This window comes from Drosophila mauritiana, chromosome 2L (assembly GCF_004382145.1).
Source record: "Drosophila mauritiana strain mau12 chromosome 2L, ASM438214v1, whole genome shotgun sequence".
NCBI classification, from domain to species: Eukaryota; Metazoa; Arthropoda; class Insecta; order Diptera; family Drosophilidae; genus Drosophila; species Drosophila mauritiana.
The window spans coordinates 8,036,030-8,052,141 of record NC_046667.1 but is presented as its reverse complement, the minus strand read 5'-3'; the positions used below and the strand labels follow the sequence as shown (position 1 = coordinate 8,052,141).

The 16,112-nt window shown below is 45.4% G+C and overlaps 9 protein-coding genes across 13 annotated transcripts; 4 read left to right on the top strand and 5 right to left on the bottom strand.

Moving 5' to 3' along the window:
* The first annotated feature begins 253 nt into the window (after positions 1–253).
* Positions 254–2,906, top strand: LOC117150552 (sorting nexin-32). Of its 2 annotated transcripts, XM_033317499.1 has the most exons (8): positions 254–363; positions 539–928; positions 982–1,103; positions 1,164–1,608; positions 1,672–1,854; positions 2,104–2,121; positions 2,296–2,405; positions 2,471–2,906. In XM_033317499.1, the coding sequence occupies exons 1-8, from the start codon at positions 358–360 to the stop codon at positions 2,562–2,564; spliced, it is 1,368 nt and encodes a 455-aa protein (XP_033173390.1). In that variant the 5' UTR covers positions 254–357; the 3' UTR covers positions 2,565–2,906. The 2 variants fall into 2 exon arrangements, with proteins under 2 accessions (XP_033173390.1, XP_033173391.1); XM_033317500.1 differs by lacking the exon at positions 2,104–2,121.
* A 100-nt stretch (positions 2,907–3,006) lies between these two features.
* Positions 3,007–4,102, top strand: LOC117150553. The gene is made up of 2 exons (XM_033317501.1): positions 3,007–3,278; positions 3,339–4,102. Exons 1-2 carry the CDS (start codon positions 3,066–3,068, stop codon positions 3,987–3,989), a joined length of 864 nt encoding a protein of 287 aa, XP_033173392.1. The 5' UTR covers positions 3,007–3,065; the 3' UTR covers positions 3,990–4,102.
* Positions 4,062–5,068, bottom strand: LOC117150554 (cytidine deaminase). The gene is made up of 2 exons (XM_033317502.1): positions 4,618–5,068; positions 4,062–4,559 (listed from the first exon to the last, which is right to left on the bottom strand). The coding sequence occupies exons 1-2, from the start codon at positions 4,973–4,975 to the stop codon at positions 4,123–4,125; spliced, it is 795 nt and encodes a 264-aa protein (XP_033173393.1). The 5' UTR covers positions 4,976–5,068; the 3' UTR covers positions 4,062–4,122.
* A 654-nt stretch (positions 5,069–5,722) lies between these two features.
* Positions 5,723–6,570, bottom strand: LOC117150559 (cytidine deaminase). Its single transcript, XM_033317507.1, has 2 exons — positions 6,481–6,570; positions 5,723–6,303 (listed from the first exon to the last, which is right to left on the bottom strand). Exons 1-2 carry the CDS (start codon positions 6,548–6,550, stop codon positions 5,861–5,863), a joined length of 513 nt encoding a protein of 170 aa, XP_033173398.1. The 5' UTR covers positions 6,551–6,570; the 3' UTR covers positions 5,723–5,860.
* Positions 6,374–7,841, bottom strand: LOC117150556 (cytidine deaminase). Its single transcript, XM_033317504.1, has 3 exons — positions 7,673–7,841; positions 7,426–7,618; positions 6,374–7,190 (listed from the first exon to the last, which is right to left on the bottom strand). The coding sequence occupies exons 1-3, from the start codon at positions 7,734–7,736 to the stop codon at positions 6,971–6,973; spliced, it is 477 nt and encodes a 158-aa protein (XP_033173395.1). The 5' UTR covers positions 7,737–7,841; the 3' UTR covers positions 6,374–6,970.
* A 166-nt stretch (positions 7,842–8,007) lies between these two features.
* Positions 8,008–8,908, top strand: LOC117150557 (transmembrane protein 222). Of its 2 annotated transcripts, XM_033317506.1 has the most exons (3): positions 8,012–8,078; positions 8,145–8,179; positions 8,254–8,908. In XM_033317506.1, exon 3 carries the CDS (start codon positions 8,291–8,293, stop codon positions 8,825–8,827), a length of 537 nt encoding a protein of 178 aa, XP_033173397.1. In that variant the 5' UTR covers positions 8,012–8,078; positions 8,145–8,179; positions 8,254–8,290; the 3' UTR covers positions 8,828–8,908. The 2 variants fall into 2 exon arrangements, with proteins under 2 accessions (XP_033173396.1, XP_033173397.1); XM_033317505.1 differs by having other exon boundaries at positions 8,008–8,078; positions 8,145–8,908.
* A 104-nt stretch (positions 8,909–9,012) lies between these two features.
* On the bottom strand, positions 9,013–9,597 carry LOC117150560 (RNA polymerase II transcriptional coactivator). Its single transcript, XM_033317508.1, has 2 exons — positions 9,444–9,597; positions 9,013–9,387 (listed from the first exon to the last, which is right to left on the bottom strand). Exons 1-2 carry the CDS (start codon positions 9,498–9,500, stop codon positions 9,112–9,114), a joined length of 333 nt encoding a protein of 110 aa, XP_033173399.1. The 5' UTR covers positions 9,501–9,597; the 3' UTR covers positions 9,013–9,111.
* Positions 9,598–9,815: 218 nt separating this feature from the next.
* Positions 9,816–11,351, top strand: LOC117150555 (heterochromatin protein 1). The gene is made up of 5 exons (XM_033317503.1): positions 9,816–9,953; positions 10,057–10,188; positions 10,252–10,368; positions 10,451–10,571; positions 10,863–11,351. The coding sequence occupies exons 2-5, from the start codon at positions 10,075–10,077 to the stop codon at positions 11,129–11,131; spliced, it is 621 nt and encodes a 206-aa protein (XP_033173394.1). The 5' UTR covers positions 9,816–9,953; positions 10,057–10,074; the 3' UTR covers positions 11,132–11,351.
* Positions 11,352–11,669: 318 nt separating this feature from the next.
* On the bottom strand, positions 11,670–15,933 carry LOC117151066 (tripartite motif-containing protein 45). Of its 3 annotated transcripts, none has more exons than XM_033318307.1 (5): positions 13,523–15,933; positions 13,217–13,465; positions 12,596–13,154; positions 12,394–12,542; positions 11,670–12,341 (listed from the first exon to the last, which is right to left on the bottom strand). In XM_033318307.1, exons 1-5 carry the CDS (start codon positions 14,711–14,713, stop codon positions 11,724–11,726), a joined length of 2,766 nt encoding a protein of 921 aa, XP_033174198.1. In that variant the 5' UTR covers positions 14,714–15,933; the 3' UTR covers positions 11,670–11,723. The 3 variants fall into 3 exon arrangements, with proteins under 3 accessions (XP_033174198.1, XP_033174206.1, XP_033174214.1); XM_033318315.1 differs by having other exon boundaries at positions 11,670–12,290; XM_033318323.1 differs by lacking the exon at positions 11,670–12,341 and having other exon boundaries at positions 12,470–12,550.
* Between the last annotated feature and the right edge of the window lie 179 nt (positions 15,934–16,112).

Here is a 16,112-nt window from a genome sequence, read left to right as displayed (position 1 = left end):
ATTTGAAAAATTAATCAAACAAAAACAAGTTTTAAAGATGACTGACTGACACACAGCTGTATATGAATTCTTGTGACAATTAATTGTGGTATTAATAGAATATTAGAAACAGAAAACCCATATTGTATTGGTAGAAATAAAACAACTTAATTTCGTTGGAGCTGTGAACCAATGAACCAAAATTCGTTTTCGCATTTCAAATTCGATAGCAAGCTTTTTCGATATCGCTGTTAGAGCTGCATGTTATCGATTATTCGGTAGTCCGCCTGATGCCACCTCTAGTTGGAATTCGCTCTCTGTAATTTGTAATAAAAACTTGTTTTTAGCCCAATCATTTGTTATTTACTTGGCCGCAAGATGATGGTAAGTACAGACGAAAAGACAAATATAACGTTTTATATTTGAATCATTGGAAGAGTAGTACTTGATTTTCGTTGCTTCTAAAATGACGCCTCGCCCGCACACAAAGAAAGTCTTATCATTAAAAATGGGCGTAATTATAGTGTACTTAGGCTAATGGTTATTTTGACCCCCATAGGACGGCACGGATGACTCAAATCTGCTCAACAGCCCCTCCACCAACAATGGAGCCACAATGGAAATCGCCTCGCCCACAAATCCACTTGCCACTCCACCAGCAACAGGCGGTGCACCCGCACCAAGTGGAGCCACAAATGGCAGTGGATCCGCCACATCGCCGGATAGCTCCTCCTCAGCCCCGGCCACGCCGGCAGTTCTAGGCGAGAACGCCCTGCACGTCGAGATCTCCGATGCGCTCAGCGAAAAAGAGAAGGTCAAGTTCACAGTGCACACTCGCACCACACTGCCGGGATTCTCAAAAAAGGACAATAACGTAGTGCGTCAGCATGAGGAGTTCGTCTGGCTACATGACCGTATTGAGGAGAACGACGACTATGCTGGCTACATTGTAAGTGTTTGGTAAAAGCATTTCCAAACTGCTTACTAAACTATCTTTCTTAGATTCCGCCCTGTCCACCTCGTCCGGACTTCGATGCCTCCCGAGAGAAGCTGCAGCGCCTTGGCGAGGGCGAAGGCAACATGACCAAAGAGGAGTTCAAAAAGATGAAGTCAGAGCTGGAGGCGTGAGTGTCAATTAATCCAAATAGTCATTTTATATACAAATGTACATCTTTACTTGCCAGTGAGTACCTAGCTACCTTCAAGAAGACGGTGGCCATGCACGAGGTTTTCCTGCGCCGTCTTGCTAGTCATCCCGTCTTTCGTGTCGATCAGCACTTGAAGGTTTTCCTGGAATACGACCAAGATCTGTGCGCTAAGCCACGCAAGAAGATGGCCATCTTTGGCGGATTTGTCAAGTCCCTGGGCAAGACCACAGACGAGATCTTGTTGAGCGCCACTGTTCGGGATGTAAATGACTTCTTTGAGAACGAGCTGCAGTTCCTTACCGAGTACCACGGCCACTTGCGAGAGGCAGCACTCAGGACGGAGAAAATGACGCAACGCCACAAGGATGTAGGCGACTCGCATCAGAAGATTTCAAATGCGTTGACGCAGCTCTCGACTACGGAAAAGGGAAATGTGGAGACGTTTGTGGCCAAGACAGCGGAGATATTTGAAAGGATCAAGGTGCGCTAGGCTGCGTTTTCGCTATAATTATATTTTATACATTTTTCTCCTGATATTTTAAAGAATCTGGAAACCCGAGTGGCCAGCGATCAAGATCTCAAGCTGGGCGACACTTTGCGCTACTATCAGCGGGATAGTGACGCTGCCAAAGCTCTACTAATCCGGCGACTGCGGTGCTTGGCTGCTTATGAGGCGGCCAATCGAAACCTGGAGAAGGCTCGCTCCAAAAACAAGGATGTTCATGCGGTAAGATTGAGGGATGATCACAAATAGTTCTTGCAGAACTATGTTTCATATCGTTTAAAGAGCAATTGTTTTCCCTACAAAAAGTTTCCAGCGGGTCAATTAATTCTCACGCTTCACTAATTACAAATAACAAATTATTTGCGTTCTTGTATTTTATTTCTACCGTTCACAACCTCACAACTCTGCTCTCTGATCTGCCTGTCCCTCCCTCTTCACTTTTTGTGCGTGTTTGTGGTTCTGTTTCTGCAGCCGTTGGAGGTGCAAGAGGTATTTGGTATTTAACGTTTTAACCGTCAGTTTAGTAGATGTGTCGCCACCCCACGTAACTGCTGCATGCGCTCCACCGTTGCTCAATCTGTTTTAATCACTTTAGCATGCCCTTGCTGTGGCCCACTTGTTGTGTTCCCTGTATATAATCGTTTTTGTTTATCCTCCAATTAGGCCGAGACTGCCCAGGCGGAGGCCTGCGAAAAGTTCGAATCTATGTCTGCATGTGGAAAGGAGGAGCTGATCGGTTTCCGCAACCGACGGGTAGCTGCTTTCAAGAAGAGGTGAGTCAGCAGCTGCTAAACCTTTTGCTATACTCTGCATTTTATTATCGCTTTCCTAAACACAGCCTCGTCGAGCTCTCAGAGCTGGAGATCAAGCATGCCAAGACGCAGTATGAATATCTGCGCCAATCGCTGCTAGCGCTCAAAGAGATTGCCTGAGACGGGGAGCTGGACTTGGACAAGGAATAGAAGGATGAGTCACCCGCACATTGTTTACACACCCCATTGAAACGCAAGCCTCATCGATTACACACATCCGGGAGACGAAGTAAATCAATTGTTTAATTGCTAAGCAAACAGTTTATTATTGCACAGGCCAAATCGAGTGCAACATTATTATCTTAGCCCACGTATTATATTAACGAATATTCATTTGTTTTGTGAACAGAGCGCTTTTATATTTGTCAAACAAGCATTCCTCTCTAAAGCATAAACTACAACTACATATATTGTAAACACTTGCATTTGAAGCTGAATATAAACAAGAAATATTGTACAGAAGGCTGGCTGTTTGTAAGCAGTCAGTATACTAGCATTGTTTGGAGTCGATTCGGTAACTGGGCAACATCAAGGGTTTCCAAATTAAGCGTCCCAAGGGGTGCACTTTTCCATAGTCGCTGAAAATTGTGTTTGTTGTCAGAGTTAGATCATCCATACGCCATGGATGAGTTCGGCGTCTTCGATTACAAGCGCCCTGCCAGCGCTACAGATCCCGATTGGAGGACCTCGTACTATCGAGGGCATCGCCACATTACAGACTTGAGAATGGGTAACAAGCTGAACGCTAAGTTTGCCGATAAGGGCATTTATGTGAAAGATCCGCTGCTGTCTGAGAAACCGACTTCTGAGTGCATGGCCAATTATGTGTGGCAGGTGAGTTAATTGATATTTTGATAAGTTGCACCAAACTGAAACGAGACCACAATTTTCCAGTATAACGATCCCAACGCACTCAGGAATCCCTCGCTCAACATGAAAACGCAGTATATGAAACCATTTGAGGAGGGTTTCCTTCGCTTTGTCAAGCGAAAGATGAAGCCCATTTCTAGTGTCAGTCATGAGTCGTATGTGCTTAAGGAGCTGCCGGAGGAACAGGAAATATTGCCTGTAACAATGCCCACTCCGGTGGCAGCCACCAAGCTAGTCATCGACCGTTCGGAGGCGTCCTACAGCAAGTACCTTGATCCCTCCTCCACCACATACAATCTGTCGTACGTGCGCTGGGGTCCCGAGGACTTGTGTGGCGGAGTAGCTGCCCACGACAATATTACATACTGGAATTGGACGGAGAAGATGCCGCCCATCCAGAAAGTATCCCGTGAAGAGGATCCTACAATGTGTGACGAGGGTAACACGCATAACTGCCCTAAGCGGCGCTGTGAGTTTCAAAACCTCACCAAACGAGTGCCGCATTCGGGAATGGTCACCGAGGTGCGCGCTAATTTCACGGATCCACAGTTCCGAAGGGTTGAATTCGATCCTGAAGTTAAGCCCATACTGGTGCACGAGGAAGTCACTCCGTTTGCGGAGAAAAGCGAATACGGCATCTACGGATCGGGGGAACCAGTTATCAAATACGTTTAGTTCTCTACTCATCATTTTGACTTTTTGTCAAGTTAATCAGACGCTAACTTAAATTATTTGCAAAACTTATTGAAATTAGCACGAATAATTTTATTGCATTAAATAAATTCTGGATATTATTTAGAAGGAAATTTCATTCAAATGAGGTAAAGCTGTGGGGAAGCAAGTGGAAGGCGGACGTGACCAACACTTCAGCTTCGTCCGGAATCGAAGGAATGCAGTTCTCTTGCTCCGGCGGTGGAGCCTTGGCAATGTAGATAGGAATGTCATTTTGGACGAACTCCAAAATGAACTGCCGGCAGACTCCACAAGGTGTGGTAAACCCATCTGGGTGATAGGCTACCACAGCACCCGCCGTATACTTCTTCTCGCCCTCGCTGATACCCTTGGCCAGGGCACAACGCTCCGCACAATTGCCTGGAGTGAAAGCTACGTTCTCGATGTTGCAGCCCGCGTAGATCCTGCCGCATTTAGCACGGAAGGCTGCTCCCACTTTGAAGTTGCTGTACGGCGCATAGGCACATCTACGGGCAAGAAGAGCCGCCTCTAGCAGCTCCCGGCCGTCCTCACCTGGAGATTACGGTTTGATTAACAATGCGGAGGATTAACCATTATACCAAAGCCTTACCAACAGCACAGAACGCGACTGTGTACTCCTCCAGCATCCGTGGATGTGGCAGGTTTTCGGATTCACTAGCTCGACCCCTGTCGCCATTTAGACGCGCCTCCCTGCGGGCCAGCTCGCATAGAAATCCCTCCAGGGTCATCATATACTTTCCCAGTACCTTTCGAAGTTTCTTTTGGCGCAAGTTCTTGATCTTACCGCCAGCGCATTTGGTGCCAGATTGCTCCTGGCGACGAGCTAGCTTCGCCTGCAACATTTCCAGTTCCTTCATCTTCTTCTCCAGCTCTTTCCGCTTCAGCTCATCCTGTAGATTGTTCAGGTTCCGCATGTACCGCTGAAGGAGCTTCCGCTTTTCGGACATTTTGCAGAACTTCAAATTTTTAAAACGAAAACAATTTTTGAAAGCCAGAAACAAATGCTGAATCTGTTGGCAATTTGTAAAACACTAATGTCAACTCTAGGATAAAGAAAAACAAATTATTTTCTTTTTGTGTTTTTTTTTTTATAAAAATGGTTCTATTATATTATTTATCGGCCATTTGAATTTGTATTATCTTTATTAGAGTTGATGTTCATTAGGGCAAAATAAGAATGTCAGAAAAGCTTGCTCGTTTTCGATGCGGTTTTGGCGCGTTTTGAACGCGGTTTTTGTCGCGAGATCGGTCTTCCTAGTATGTCTTATTGTTTGTATGAACGTCAATATCTCAAAAACTAGAAGCCATTGAAATTGGAAACAAACCTTATAAATTTGTTTTAAAATATTCCCACTACCACAACGATCTTTCTTGTTTTCGCAACTTGTATGGCTGGCGAAATTTAATCTAACAATAATTTTGTGTTTATGAATCAATTGCAAGTTGAGTGCATATGCACGTCATCCAAATTGGGACTTTCCCTACAATGCATTCAACACCATAACATAGCGTTACCAGTTGTCAATCCAAAATTGATATCTCTAATTTATAACCTAAAATTAATTTGATATATTGCATTTAATCAAAAGCGGTTAATCACCGCTTTCTAGAATATTTCACTGGCTTAATCTTTCCGTCATTTATATCCCCATTTCCTATTCATTGATCGAAAAAAAACCTTAAACGCTGCTAAGTAGTGTAATTTTCTTTATTGCAAGTGATTAGATTAAAATTATATTGATTAGACGATTCACCCGAGGCAGTAAGGGGTCGAGGAACAACCCTGAACTAGCTCCCTTCTGCCTCTTTTCGGTTCTTGCCTGCAATGGTCGTTACTTTCGATAGGTGCGAAAACTGCTCGGCAACAGATTAAAGATTGAGGTGCACAGGACGGGATCGTCACTCTGCAAAAGTTCCTGCTTTTCAGCAATCCTCGCATCGATCGCCTGGGCCACATAGATGGGTATATCCGCGTTGGCAAACTCGCGTATAAACTGACGACAAACGCCGCAAGGAGTGGTGAATACATCAGGTTCGTAGGCCAAAACAGCACCTGCGGAAAATTCGGTGGCTCCTTCGCTCACGGCCTTAGCAATCGCCGTTCTCTCGGCACAAGAGCACGGCGTAAAGGCGGCGTTTTCCACATTGCAGCCAGCGAAGATCTGTCCATCGACCTTGGCCCGAAAAGCTGCCCCCACTTTGAAGCCACTATATGGAACGTATGCCCGCTGACGCACTTGGAAGGCCGCAGTCAGAAGTTCTTGAATCGACGGATCTGGAAGTCGAAACAATGCACGCCACGCACAAGAATTAAACTTAGATCTTGTCAATGAGTGTAAGGAGTATTAATTATTAACATAAGTATTTTTAATATCATAAAAGAACTTTGAAAAATTGACAGTCGTAAATATTTAAGGATTGCTCTATGATCAATCCCCAGCAGGAATCTTACCCAGACTGCCGAAGGTCACAACCTCCTCATTCTTTTCCGGACGTGCGAAATTTTTTGTCAGATGTGTCATTATAGTTCAATTCTTTTGGTCAATGGAGGCACGCCTATTTTCTTAAATTTTGAATTATTTTTAGCAAGTTGAGTGCGTGGCTCTTTCTCCTTTGAAAGTCCGCTGGCAAATGGACGGTTTGTGGTGACAGCGACGCGCGAAGTTGGCTATGCTGATAGCACTCTCCGCCGTGTGGTGGTGACAAAAATAAACATTTGGCCAACTCGGAGAGCGCGAGAGAGAGCCAGGTATCAGCCTGATAAGCAACGATCGCGGAGAGCAGTGAAAAACACAAACAGATGCGGTAGCTTGTATAAGCTATTCAATCAACAAATAACGAGGGGTGGGTTTACAGAACATTACAAACGGGATGTCACATAAACTATTGCACATGGATTGCACCCTGTCCGACTGGGCTGGGCTGGGTTGGGCTCTTCTTTCCTATTTTCCGTTGGCGAAGCTGAAGCCGTTGGGCAGCAGTTGGAGAACGCTGGTGCAGAGCACCCTCAATGGAAGATTGGTCGGCTTAGCGGCGTACAGGGGGATGTCCTTGCCGTTGACGAACTCCGAGAGGAACTGCCGGCAGACGCCACAGGGCGTGGTGAAGCCATTATCCTGCTGGGCCACCACTGCACAAGCCACAAAGTCGCGTTTGCCTTCACTGTAAAAATGTGTTATTTTAGTATGTTATTGGAGAGGATATTAAGGTATGTAAGAATTTAAGTAAAAGTGTTGTCAGCGACTACGAAGCTTGGAAATAACAAATCATTACAGATTAGCTGTCAAGGGTTATCCAAGATAAGCTTTACTGTGACTAATGGTTTACTTTCAGTATTTCATATATACATAGATCTCATGCCATGCGTATGTGACCCAGAGAATATTGACCCACTGACCTGATGGCCTTGACGGCTGCAGTGCGCTCTGCACAAATGCAGGTGGCATACGCCCCGTTTTCGATGTTGCAACCAGAGTATATGGTGCCATCGCTGGTCCTCAAGGCGGCTCCTACGGCAAAGTTACTGTACGGACAATAAGCCTGTTTCCTGGCTTCCGTGGCTGCCAGGATGAGCTCCTGAATCGAAGGATCTGCAGAAAGGACCACAAATTAGAGTGTCATGGCAGTGTTTCACGACTTCGTACCCAGGCTCTGGAACTCCCGTACATTGAGATCGTCTCTGGCACCATTGATAAACACCTGTGTCATGGCCAAGCGATTGTTAATGAATATTTCGCAATAGAAGTAGCAGCTCAATAAACAGCACCAGTTCTCACTTCCAACGCAATGGCAACTACTGCAACAGCTGTTCGCTGCAGGGGCGTACATAGAAGTAAAGTTTATGGGGCCCTAACATTGATGTTCCACAAATGCAGAAACATATTTCGAAATACATACCTAAATAAAATAAGCATTTGTCAGTTTTTCGGAGTTAAAAATTTCGTGTAACTATGTATCTACGGGATCTGGATCCCCTTTTCAGACGCCACTGCCATACAGCATTGCTTTCCAACACTGCCACTCTCTATGTGAATAAATGCTCAGGTAGATGTAAGTGTACTGCGACTGCTTTATTTTCTCCTTATCGTACAATTAAAGCCCAATTCGAATTATTAGCGACTGGTTTCGTGGGCATTACGACCGGAAATACCGTGAGTGACTGTTCTTGTGGCTTCCCCGCACAAATATACACCTAATACAGTGTAATAATGTCGACAAACCCAAGTCCGCAGCGGCAACAGTCCGAGGACGTTCAGATCTCGATGGCCAGTTCCGGAGGAGGAGTCGGCAGTGATGTTCCGGACAGACTGCCTCCGATCAGCGTAAAGGACCAGCGCTTCCCCTACTGCATCGTTTGGACTCCAATTCCGGTTCTCACTTGGCTGTTGCCCATGATCGGACATATGGGTATTTGCACTTCGTCCGGTGTGATTCGCGATTTCGCCGGCCCCTACTTCGTATCAGAGGACAACATGGCGTTTGGAAGACCCACTCGGTACTTAAGGTTGCACCCCAAGCACATGGTGGGCGGCAGTTACGCCTGGGACGAGGCGGTCTCCAAAGCATCTGTGCTCTACGGCACCCGCATGCACAATATCTTCTGTGACAACTGCCACTCGCATGTGGCCACCGCACTCATCAACATGCGCTACTACGACAGCACCGCATGGAACATGATTATCCTCAGCATGTGGCTCTTTGTCTGCGGCCGCTACGTCGGAATAGGGGGTTTCATTAAGACCTGGCTGCCATTTGCCATTCTCCTGTCCATCTTCACCATTCTGGGCATCTATTTTTAATATCTATATCTATATCTAATGCTATCAATGTACAAATCTATGTATGTATGACGTCCAATAAAGGATTCATTAATTTATGTATATGTGTGCTTTTTGTAGTCCCACCACATAGGAGATAAGGAAAATACCTATCAGGCAATTAAGTTGGTCATTCATTAATGCTTCAACAACTGTGAAAATACAGATTTTCAATTTCTAGTGTTTAAGATAACGTTTATTCAGTGAATATGTCTATAGTTAGTACATATGGCTACGACTTAGTTTGGCATGTGGATGAACTTTAATTAATTCTCGATCGCGCGGGTGACTTCTTCAGCCACTTCAAGGAGTTTCTTCCATTGAATTAAAGATAGGGAAATGCCCTTTTTGCCGGGAAGAATTTTGCCGCCCTTATCGTAGAACTCTCGAATGTCCACCGATTTGCGTCCGCGGAACTCGTTGATTCGCACCTGGCGAAGACCTTCCAGGGTCCAAGTGGTAGCACCATTTTCGCCCGAATCATTGGGATCTGACTTTGGAGCATCCGATTCCTTCGCCTTCTTGCTTGCCGGCTTGATTCTCTGAAAGAGGTTTTAACTTGTTATACCTAGCTTTGGGGTATTTCTACTGAACTTACATCATCTGGACCGCTATCACTATCTGAAGACGAATCCTTCTTCTTTGTTTTGGGCATTTTTATAGAATTTCCGTAAAACAGAAGGAACAAAACGCAAATTGTCAAAAAATTAGTGAATATTCGCGCAACATATGCAGTGCTGTGAAAGGCGTCGATAATAGTTGTGGTACAACGGATTCCTTCATCGATACATCGACTTATTACAAAATCTTTAAAATCAGTTATTAGCGATCAGTTAGCTAAAAATTATAGTTACGTTGTAACATTAACTTATTTTTTAGTGGCCAATGTTTTTCTAAACTTAAGATAAAATTAATACGATGTGCAAATCTATCGATAAATTACAACTAGCAGCCCACGCGTACTTTCGCACACTGTTCGACCGGCGTCACTTTAGAACGCGCATTTTTTTGCAGATTTTTCATTTTGTGAAAAGTCTCCTGGCGACAACACAGGCTTAAGAAAACCAAATCCACAGTGTTCATAAAGTGTAGATCTTATTTATTCTAGGTGAGCCATGAAAATAGAGTCAACTAAAAATCGTACTTGAAATTGTGTGTGTGTGTGTGCGGTTGTGCTAATTCTTTCCTTATTTTTTTTTTGCCGTGTGCAGTATTATAATAAAAAGAAAATGGGCAAAAAGATCGACAACCCTGAGAGCTCGGCAAAGGCTTCCGATGCCGAGGAGGAGGAGGAGGAGTACGCCGTGGAGAAGATCATCGACAGGCGTGTGCGCAAGGGAAAGGTGAGTTTTCCGAACCAGACGTCCCATAATTTTTGGTCCTAAAACGCCATTTTCCACCTGCAGGTGGAGTACTATCTAAAATGGAAGGGCTATCCCGAAACTGAGAACACGTGGGAGCCGGAGAACAATCTCGACTGCCAGGATCTTATCCAGCAGTACGAGGCGAGCCGCAAGGACGAGGTGAGTTCAGTACAGTGCGATGCCAAGTACAGTTGTGATTGCTGGTATTTCCATTCCTTTACATTCTCGTTTCGGTCCGTAGGAGAAGTCAGCGGCTTCAAAGAAGGATCGACCCAGCAGCAGCGCCAAGACCAAGGAAACTCCAGGACGCTCCAGCACTTCGGCGTCCACAGCAAGCAAGCGAAAGTCCGAAGAACCAACAGGTAAGAACCCAACCTATTCGGGAAAACATTCCTAGTTTGCGGAGTAAGCTAGGGAATTGAGTGTACCTACAAATATTTTCTCTACACTAACTTTTCATTTTGCCGCGCAAATTAGTATAACAATAGTCATCACCTATAGTATCCATTGGCATTTAATTGCCCTTGTCGACAAAACTTTAGTCACATATATCAAATTTCGTACTGCGCAAGGAAAAAAGGGTCTAACTTTTAACAATCAAAAATACCAAAACGCACTGTATTAATTACTTTTTTGTTATTTTATTTATTTAGCGCCCGCTGCCAATAAATCAAAACGTACCACAGATGCGGAACAGGACACTATTCCCGTTTCAGGATCTACCGGATTCGATCGCGGCCTGGAAGCCGAAAAGATCTTGGGTGCCTCCGACAATAATGGCCGCCTGACATTCCTCATTCAGTTCAAAGGCGTGGACCAAGCAGAAATGGTGCCCTCCTCTGTGGCCAATGAAAAAATCCCGCGAATGGTAATTCACTTCTACGAAGAGCGTCTATCCTGGTACTCTGATAATGAGGATTAAACAGTTGGAGCATCGAAAGAGCGAATAAGAACGCTTATACATTTAACGAAAAATTACCTACTTAGAATTATAGCTCCTTGCAGGCGCTTTCAAAACCACCCAACAATTCTTGAAGCATCGGACTTATTTCCATTAATGTCCATCGTCAGTGTGTGTATTTATAATAATTATTTTCAATAAATAAACAAAGCCCTTGTTCTGCCGGAGCCTATAGAAGTAACTTTTATTAGCCACTTTTTGTCAACGGTCAGGATCTGACGCGCATATGCTGACCATATGGGTAACAAGGAGAATTTAATTGGTAATTCCAGAGGACGAAACACATTAGTAAGGACTGGATGTTGTAACCATGGCAATCTGGGATTATTGTGTCCACATTGTAAAAGGACTTCCGGGTCTGTTGGAACGTTTTATTATATTCGCTGGAATGTATGTATTTTGCAGGTAGAAAGTTTATTTTAAAGTATCTTTGTTGTCTACCTACGTGCGTTTAAACTTCAAGATCTTTGAAATTTCACAAGATGAACAAGGGACGAAACCTGGTTATGTATTCATTTATTAGTTTTAAAGCCGTACATCTTTATCAATTAACTTAAGAATTAAGCAGTTTGTTGGCCACATTGCATTCCGAGTTCTCAAGGACATTACCGCAGCAGGACCAGTGACGTCTCCCTGGATGTCCAGCATGCCCATGACCGCAGCCACTATATCCAGGCATGCGACCCTCACACGAGCACATCACGTTCCGGTTGCCCTTTCCGGAACAGAAGGAGCAGCAGTGGTAGATTCCCGTATGTGGACGAACCTGTCGCGCCTGAAAAGTGAAAGGACCTCCCTTGATGGGCCGGTCGTTAATGGTGATCGTGAGAATCAACGTGCCCTGGGCATCCGGGGTGAAGGAGATGTTGTAGGTGCCATCACGATTGTCCGACACCTCCACGGGTAGAAACTTGGAACTGGAGTCCTTGTACTTCAGCATGCAGTTGATCTCCAGGCCACCGTGGCAGAGGGAAACCCCGTCCGCATCTCTAGAGTGAAGCAGAAGATCCGCTTTTTTGTGGAGGCGCAGCTGGGAAAATCCCTCCCACTCCAGGGTGCAAAGACCAGGCTCCACTACCTGCATGGTGATGATGCCATATAGAGGGATATCGCGCTGATCCTTTGTCGACGGAGCACGGATTTTTGGAAGGAAGTGAAGCGAGTCGGATATCTGGGTAAAATGGTTTACTTTATACAATAAAACAAAAAATGCGGTAAACTACCTTGGGATCCACAGGCGGCTTAAATTGCTGACAGTACTCCAAACGCCTTAGAAGTATAGTCACATAACTCAGAATCTCCACATCAGCACCAATCTCGCACAGCTCTTGGCTAAATCTAACCGCATCCATGGCCTGCTGAGTGCGTTTCTCTACGGGACTACGTCAGATAACTAGAGCTTTAACCAAATGGAAAATGTCTTACCCAAATCAAGTTGCTGCTTGAGCACGACCTCCACTTTGGACTCCCTGGCTCTGCTGATTTGCTGGAGCAGAGTCTTGCGATGTGCTTCCAGGGCCTCCATGTACTGCTGCATGTACCGCTCCACTTGAGTCTGGATGTCGTCACACCTGTCGTTGATTCCACGTGCTATGGCATTCAACCTTTCGATGGAGTGCTCCGCATATTGACAAAGGGGACGAGTTTGCTCCGTAGCTTCTTTGAGTAGCTTACCCTGATGTCCAATTGCCCGGGATATGGTCTCATGTCGATGACCTTTATGAAGGAGCACCAAACAGTCGGTGCAGGCCAGCTGACGGCAGTTGGTGCAGAATGCCTTCAGCTCAAAGTTGGTATGGATTCCGCATCGTAGCACTAGTTTGCTACTATCTCCCAATCCCATCTGCTGTTGCTTTTGCTTCCTGGCGCGTCTAAGCTCCATGATGCTTCTCATCCGATGGCTAGCGGTGCTCCTTTGCCTTTCGTGTGCCTCCTTGCACAAGGTGCAGAGGTTTAAAGTGCAGCTTATGCAGTGGTAGGTGGCCTGGAAAAGATTATACGCTTTTAGACAGCCTTCAAAGCATTTAGTGACTTCGTCCCCCTTACGCTGATCTCCTCTGTGCAAAGAGAACACCAGACCCTGGAGATTACATCCTCCCCAGCCTGTAGTCGCAAGACCTCTATGCGTCTCACTAGCAAGTAGTTCTGTGGAAGCTGACGTACTCCACCTAACGGAAGATCCGTGGGATAGTTACAGGTATGACACCGGATGCAGCGGGTGGATACCTCGCTCGCAAAGCTTCCGGTGAATCGGGTGCCGATGGAACTGGTCGATCGCTTTCCTTCACTCTTGGACTGTTCGAATAAATCGGATTTAATTGGATATAATCTCTTTGTATCTTGCTATCTTACCCTGATCACTAGGCGATCCATGGACTTCTTTCTTCTCAAAGTAAAACTGGAACCTCGCTGCCTAGCGGGTGATACTGTCGCAGTAAGTTCCGCACTAGATCCACCCATCTCCGATCTTAGGCTGTAGTTCGAGGGCTCCTCACTGCGAGCTTGATCCTGTTCCCACAAAGATTCGTCCTTAAAGTTCTCACTGACCAGACATTGGAGACAAAAGGAGTGCAAGCAGTGCAGTGTCCTGGGATCAGTGTAAACATCCAGGCAGATGCCGCACTTGAGATCATCTGTGAAGATTACGGTGCTCTCGGGAGGGGTACTCGGCCTCAAAGTAATGCTGGGTGATGGTGACACGGGGGGAGAGATTGCGGGAGATCGTGAGGGACTCCTGGTCAGTGGTGAGGGTGCATCGAAGATCTCTGGTCTTGGAGTCAGTGCAAGCAAAAGTTGAGGTGGCATCTGCACCTGGGGTAGAGTAGTGTCTGGAGTTGGAGGAGATACTCTCAGCTCCGGAGAAGCCTTCAAGCTGAGTAGCCTCTTGGGATGCAGTTGCTCCTTTGCTTTTATGGGCTGTGCCACCGTAGCATTACTAGCCTGGCTGCTGCTACTACTTTGTACGGAAACGGAGGAGGCTCCGCTAAGTATGTTATCCAACAGGGATTCAGGGGAAGTAGAGCTACCTCCTCCAGCCAAGCTGCTAGTAGGCTCACTGCCACTGTCCCTATCCTGCACACCGAGTTCGACATTGGATAGCCCTGTACCTGATGACCCTGCACCCTGGGCAATATTCGACAAGCCCAAAGTCCTTGACCTTCGGATGGAGCTCTTTGGTGTCAAACCCGGTAGCTTTGGCACTGAGGGGAGATGTATTTTCGAAGTCACTTCGCTCTTTGGGGCAATGGTGAAGCTAAAAAGCTGTGGTGCTGATTTGCGACGCACTGCGTCTGGTAAGGGAGCAGTCTGTAGATTATTTTGCGAAGTCTGCGAGTTTTTTCGTAGGGAAATTTTGGCAGAACTCAACTTTATCTTGAGTTTCCCTAAGGATGCACTGGGTGGCACAACTGGAGGAGGAGGTGGGCTCGGGACAACCACTTCCAGATCCCCTCGGATGCGTTCGTAATCCGTTAACTGGCCATTCTTGTTACCGTTACTCGTTTTTCGCTTGAAAGCGATTTTCGAGCGATTTTCCTTGCTCATGCTTCCAGATTATGCAATCCTGCAGCTCGGACTACGGATTCGTAGCAATCTGGAGCACAACCGCGTGTTCCCGTTGCAATTGGGACTGAAACTGAGACTGGGTCTCGGACTTGGTTGCTGCCTAATCCAATTACATTCCTCATTGGAAACCCACGGCGCAGTGCGAGTGCGATTGGTGGCAAAAGTCTGACACTGACAATTGTGCAATTATCTGTTGTGGTTGCTCATTCTAAATAGTTCTTTCATGATAACCTGTCACTTGCTATTGATTGACTTTCTGATTTTCTGAATCCAGAGAGTATTTCGTGGAGTGATGGGTGGGAGAAGATCCATCGGAATAACCAAAGGAACGTTTCAACTTCCCAGTAGCCCCCTAAACCCATGAAGTGAAACTCTATATGGACCCGATGTCGGCAGAGAATCAATTATTTGTGGGTAAATAAGTGTTTTTAATTTGCCACCAAAAGGGAGTGTTCAAATTACTTTTATTTCTAAATGGGGCAATGGAAAACTTAGGTGTCGTTTACTACACTTTACTCGAGCAATTGATAACAAATCAATGAAGAATACTCTGGCATATAAAATAACAGAATGCATAATAATTTCAATATCACAGATACTAAAGTCTATGCTTAGCTTGAAAACCATAATGTAAAATTAACAATATGTGATTTTAAAATTATTCGTATTCTAGTAGCTTAACAGCGGATAACAACACTTGTGTATTTTTTCATCTGAATGCAACTCCCTGCTCTAAACTTCCGTTAATAGCTCCATTAGCTGATCGAATGGTCAAGTAACCGCTTACATTGACATAACACATTGAGGTTTACAAAAGCAACGGAAGCTTTCTCTCCCATCTACTCTCGCCAAAACCCCCACACATTTACAACGCTCGCTCTTTTACTCTCTCTTTACGCAATGGGAAGATAAATGGGTGGGAGAGGGAGCTTTTCAAGCGCAGTATTAAGGGGTATATTATGTTCAAGTAACAGATAATACCTTTTATCCAGAAAATATCAGGTGTATTCCCAATACCTGAGAGTCATTTATACATTAGTTTTTTATAGACATCCTGTTCCGTTGTTCCTATCTTAAATATCAAGTAATGGGTATACTGTGGTCGGTACTCTCCATTCTAGCTGTCCCACTTGTTTTTGTCGAGCAGCTGGCCCAGTGGCTTTTATTTTCGACCCGCTCGCAGACATCAGTTGCAGTTCGGAAGCGGAATCGGTTGATGTTGTTGCTCCGATTCGGACGTGGAATATTTCGCTTTTGTACACTCGTATTTTCGACTTCAAAGAATCGGGCAAATCGGGTGCACAGAACAAACCTGAAAAACTTTCCCTTGCGTTTCTGAGTTTTGATTTAATGTGTTGTGCTCGGTTCCATGTGATTA